The sequence below is a fragment of the Quercus suber genome, unplaced genomic scaffold, assembly GCF_002906115.3.
Source record: "Quercus suber isolate HL8 unplaced genomic scaffold, Cork oak 2.0 scaffold_108, whole genome shotgun sequence".
Classification (NCBI taxonomy): domain Eukaryota; kingdom Viridiplantae; phylum Streptophyta; class Magnoliopsida; order Fagales; family Fagaceae; genus Quercus; species Quercus suber.
This window is the reverse complement of record NW_027069573.1, coordinates 1,004,462-1,010,224: the sequence shown is the minus strand read 5'-3', so window position 1 is coordinate 1,010,224 and position 5,763 is coordinate 1,004,462. Positions and strand designations below refer to the sequence as shown.

At 33.7% G+C, this 5,763-nt stretch overlaps 1 protein-coding gene across 1 annotated transcript; it reads left to right on the top strand.

Moving 5' to 3' along the window:
- The first annotated feature begins 2,387 nt into the window (after positions 1-2,387).
- Positions 2,388-5,101, top strand: LOC112023738 (probable glycerol-3-phosphate acyltransferase 3). Its single transcript, XM_024056362.2, has 2 exons — positions 2,388-3,683; positions 3,885-5,101. The coding sequence occupies exons 1-2, from the start codon at positions 2,976-2,978 to the stop codon at positions 4,773-4,775; spliced, it is 1,599 nt and encodes a 532-aa protein (XP_023912130.1). The 5' UTR covers positions 2,388-2,975; the 3' UTR covers positions 4,776-5,101.
- Positions 5,102-5,763: the final 662 nt, after the last annotated feature.

The window sequence follows — 5,763 nt, the reverse complement described above, 5'->3', positions numbered from 1 at the left end:
TTTTGGTTTTTTTTTGGTTTTTTTTTTTTTTTTTTTTGCTTGAAAGTAGAACATATATATATATATATATATATTTTTAATTTGAGGTGTTCCTAATTTTTGATTGGGGGCTGGGAAAATGGGTGAGAAATGGGTAGGGGGGCCGGCTGTGTAATGTTGGGGGGGGCTCAATTATTTTTTTCTCCCTACTCTAATGGGAAAATTTTTTTTTTTGCAAGGGCCTCGGCCCCCTCAAGCCACTATGTGGCTCCGCCCCTGGCCAGAGAAGAACAAACTTTTCCTAGAGATTGGAGTGGACTATTTTTGACAACCCATGGTTGCATTTGCATATGTTTACAATGGTTCGATACTTGGATTCAACTTTGTACGGTGCGTAATAGATTTAAGGCGCAAACAAAGCTGAATGATAAAAGTAACTGCAAAGAACCTCCTGGATTTGGATATGCAAATGAATCAAGATGTTGGTGAACAACTTGAAGCAAAGCTATACAAAGGCATTAAATGATTGAGATTAGGCATAAACTAGGCTTTATTGAAAAAGAAGTCAAGCATAGACAATACTTAAAAATTGCCAACCCATAAATTGTGAAAAATGTTACTGTATATCTTTAACATTATTCTTTTATCCCCTCTAATTCTCTGCACCTCCACCTCATTGACTCATTTTGTTCAAAGTGCAGTACTTTTCTTGCAAATAATTTTTTCTTTGTAAGTATTAGGATTGTTGTGGGATTGTGAGTGAGAGAAAAGGAGAAAAATAGGAGGCAGAAGCAACAGTAATGTATTTCAATTTCACAACCTATATCTACAGTCTTGAGCCATTACCGCTTTACTATATAGAAGTATAGAAACTATGTATTACAATAAACCCTAAACCAGTGGCGACTCCAGAATTTTTTTCTAGAGGGGTCAATAAGAAGATATATCTTGGGTATGAGATATACCTTATTCAAATTTGTACATAGTATTAGTAAGAGAATAAAATATAAACTATAATAAGTTCTTTTGGCATATTGTTTCTTAATACAATTAACGTACTAATTATTGCTTCTAAGATTAAATATTGGAAATCATCTATTGTTTGAATTTTAATTATTAAAGCTTAGAATGTTTGTATTTATTAGTTTATGGCTACACTCTTACAATTATTTTATTTAACACAATTCAACTTCACTTTGATAACAATTGGTCTTTGTAATTGCATTAAGAAAAATTTTGTTGTATTAACATTTGATTTTATCTTCACCCAATCAATCTCCTATCCCACACACCTCGTCTTTTTTTTTTTCTTTTTTTTTTATTTTATTTTAAGAATCACCATCTATCTAATTGTTTAATTCTCTTTTAGTGTTAAATTTGTTACCCACTAACCAATTGACCAACGCCCCCAGTCCCCACTCAAGAAATAACAAATTCAAAGTACATTCAAATTCAGCTACCCTAGTCACATATTTGGTCAAAAGTATAAATTACTTGAGAATTGTTATGTCCACAATATTTTTACAATAAATCCTAGGTGCTGAGTTGTTACCGATTCTAATTTGAAACCACCACTCAAATTATTTTTTTACTCAATAGTAATAGTCAGTAAGAACCTGTCACTTAAAATTTTTTATAAAAATGCTGTGAAAATGTTATGAATATAGAATTTCTGAAATTAATTATAACATTATTTGCAAGAATAGATTGTTAAAAGGCTCATTTTCAAGCTTATATTAGTGGAGCCTAAAAAAAATTAGAGTGAGGGTGTTCAAAATTTTATTTTAGGAAGTCAAAGTCACTCAAAAAAAATAATGATAAAATAAAATATTATATTAAAAAAAATTTGGCCATCGTAATTAAAGGTGGTGCGGCCCTGCCCTAAACTAACCCTTTTGGGTTGTAGTACTTGCGCTACAAGTAGGATTATGATTACTTTGTTTGTTTTACAAGTACATAGACCTATAATAAGTTTAGGCTTCTTAGACCATAATATCTCTAACGCCCCCTTAAAACTTAAGGTGGCACTAGTGTTAGTAAACGCGCAAAGTTTACTTAACGACAGAGGTTTTTTAGATCTTGGGTGCAATGCACGAGCACGTGCTTAATTAAGGTGAAGCAAACATTATTTTAAAGTATTAAATTTGAAAATAATTACTAATAGATTATACAACAATCAAGTGATCATCTATAATTGTCATTCTGCATTTATTTTTTATTTGTTTATAATAATGAAAACTTTTAACGATAAGCAAACAAAGATAAGGATACAGTCATACAGAAAAGTACAGGACAGAGGTCTTGGAAGTATCAACAAAATTAAGGGGCCAAGAGATAAATTTAGGCACCTACAAAACATAATTGTGCATTTGTGCAAGGACTGACCCACCAACACTTGAGCTGATATGTTGCCAACCCTACATTTTTTTCTTCAAACGTCTTCTTAGTCCGGTTGATCGGTTTGACTGTTTGTTGCATACCCTAGTCATGCTCATGCCGCACATTCATCACCTCTCAGCAACTTTGAAGAACCGAACCGCCCTTTTTACTCTCTTAAAATGATAGGCCAACATTACCTTTAAGTCTAAGATGTCTTACCTAGCTATAAGCCTAAGATATGCTTTTTAGTTTTTACTCACTTAAAAATTTTAATTATGTCAAATCCTAATAATTACTCACCCTCATTCATTTGCCTGAGCAGTATAAGTCACTCTCATTCACATGAGTATAAGTCGCTTGCAAAACCTTTATTGTTATCTCCAATCCTAAGCACATAACTCGCATCAAGAAATAAGAATGGCTAGAAAGTCGTTCTCACAAAATGCCCTCTCCTTCTATAAGCCTAAGATATGCTTTTTACTCACTTAAAAATTTTAATTATGTCAAATCCTAATAATTACTCACCCTCATTCATTCGCCTGAGCAGTATATGTCGCTTGCAAAAGCTCTATTGTTATCTCCAATCCTAAGCACATAACTCGCATCAAGAAATAAGAATGGCTAGAAAGTCGTTCTCACAAAATGCCCTCTCCTTCTTGTATAAACATCTTAGAAGGCCAGAGAACCCAACCTCTACTCAATGGAAGATCATCAATGCCCATGCAAGCCAATTAAAATATGAGAAATATGCCTCTCTTGTACATAGAGCTGAGGAGCTATCAAACCAAACATTGATATTTCACTCAGAAGCTTCCCTGCTGAAATCATCTTCATTGTTTCCTTACTTCATGCTAGTGGCCTTTGAAGCTGGAGGGCTCTTAAGGGCTGTCATTTTCTTTCTTTTATACCCTCTTGTTTGTTTGTTTGGTGAAGAGCTGGGGTTGAAGATTCAGATTTTCTTATGCTTCTTTGGCATAAAAAAGGAGAGCTTTAGATTAGGAACAGCTGTTTTACCAAGGTTATTTTTACAAGATGTTGGCGATGAAGGCTTTGAAGTGGTTAAGATTTGTGAGAGAAAAGTGGGAGTGAGTGACTTGCCTAGAATCATGGTTGAAGGGTTTTTGAAAGACTATTTAGGGGTAGATGCTGTTTTGGGGAAAGAATTAAAGGTGGTTTGTGGGTATTATGTGGGGTTAGTGGAGGATATCAAGGCAGACGGAAATGTTTTAGATGAGATTCTTGGTGAGAAGAGAACTGGTTCAGTTGCTATTGGTTTTTGTAGCTACAAAAAGCTTCTTGATCAGCATCTCTTTGCTCATTGCAAGGTTGGTGTCCCAGATCTATCTTTCTCTCTCTCTCATGCACACACATTTATGTAGATTTTTTTTTTGCCATAAGTCTTATAACTTAGTGACACTGCTTCAGGGTTCAAATCTTATGTCTTCATTGTTATAATTATCGAATTATCAAAAATAAATATGTTGATATTTATGTTTTTTAACAATGTTCATGTGTTGTATGATCAGGAGGTTTGCTTGGTGAGTGAAGCTGAGAAGAAGAACTGGCAGATCCTTCCAAGGGAGAAGTATCCAAAGCCGTTGATATTCCATGATGGAAGATTAGCGTTGAGGCCAACTCAACTGGCCACGTTAGCTATGTTCATGTGGATTCCACTTGGGATTTTCCTCGTCCTCATTAGAGTCCCAGTTGGCATCACTTTACCTCACTGGATGTCCAATCCAATATTGGCCTTTTCTGGGACAAGAACCACTGTTGCGAGATCCAAGTCCTCCATTGCTTCAACCAACAATGAAAAAAGACCAAATGGCATATTATATGTGTGCAACCACAGAACTCTGCTTGATCCACTGTATGTTCAATCAGTTCTAGATAAGCCACTCTCTACAGTCACATACAGCATAAGTAAATTTACAGAGTTAATAGCTCCAATCAGGACCATCCACTTGACACGAGACAGGGAAAAAGATGGAATGGCAATGAAGAAATTGTTGAGCTATGGTGACGTTGTAGTTTGCACAGAAGGAACCACTTGTAGGGAACCTTATTTACTGAGGTTTAGTCCATTATTTGCAGAGCTGGCATATGATATAGTTCCTGTAGCTATAGACGTGCAGGTAAGTATGTTTTATGGAACAACAGCTGGTGGGTGTAAATGTTTAGACTATGCATTTCACTTCCTGAATCCATATCCTACCTACTGTATTAAATTTCTTGAGAAGTTACCAGACTCACACACATGTAAGTTTGGAGGGGTATCTAAGATTGAAGTAGCTAATCATGTGCAGCATGAGATAGCCAAAGCTTTGGGGTTCCAGTGCACCAGTCTTACAAGAAAAGACAAGTATATGATCTTAGCAGGTAATGAGGGCATAATTCAGGATTCTAAAAGACCATGAACACCCCCATTTGTAAGACAATTAGTCTTATGTAGTAAAAAAAATCATAAGGTGGGCAAGAACTTTGTAGCCCAATCAATGGTCAAATCTCCCTTTAAAGAAGTCAATCTAGTTTTTACTTTTATATACTACTGGGTAGGCCTGTAATTGTGTAAAACTAAAGGGAGCCGGAACTTGTAGTTAGGGGCAACTTTATTGTTGGTTGTGTAATAACTTAGCCACTAAGGTGTTTTTTTTCTTTTTTTTCTTTTTTTTGGTGACTTTGATGCGTATTATTGGGTAAAGACAATTATTTTGTTTGAAATTTTTTAAAATGTTGGGTTGTTTGTTTTGGGTTAAATTGGTTTATTAGATTTAATTTTTTTTAGCTTCACTATTGATAATTTTTGTTGTTTGATTTTTTTTTTTGGCTTGTATATTTTGTTTTAAAATTTATATTTATATTTTTTTATGGTCTTTAAAAAGAAGAAAATGCTAGAGCTACAAATATTTTTACAAATTATTAATGTGGTGAGTAATTATTGATAAATAAAAAAAGTGGTGTAAGTGGTGAGATTAGATGTGAACCAATAAAAATTTGCTACCTTAATAGTTTGTAAAAATATTGTAGAAAAATTTATGACTATAACATCACTCTTAAAAAAAATAGAGTAATACTACAATCACAAACTTTTTTCAATATTTTTACAAACTGTTATTGTGGACAACATTTTATTGGTTTTCATAAAGGCCCATTGCTAATGTCACTTTTCATGTACCAATAATCACTTGCAACATTAGCAGTTTGTAAAATATTTTGTAAAAAAAATTGTGGCTCTAACATTACTTAAAAAATTAATGATATTAATAAGAAGACTAAGTGTAAGTTTATAAAACAAATTGTTAAATTTAATACCTATTACCTAGTATATATTCTAAGAGTTGTGATAGGACCACCAAAAATGACTCAATTTTATGCTACAACTTGCCATATAGCAAATTATGATTG

Bases quoted from the DNA above. Each gene is read 5' to 3' on its own strand.
- LOC112023738 (XM_024056362.2), top strand. From the start codon at position 2,976: ATGGCTAGAAAGTCGTTCTCACAAAATGCCCTCTCCTTCTTGTATAAA. The intron at 3,684-3,884 runs GTTGGTGTCCCA...TTGTATGATCAG, and splicing joins ATCTCTTTGCTCATTGCAAG to GAGGTTTGCTTGGTGAGTGA.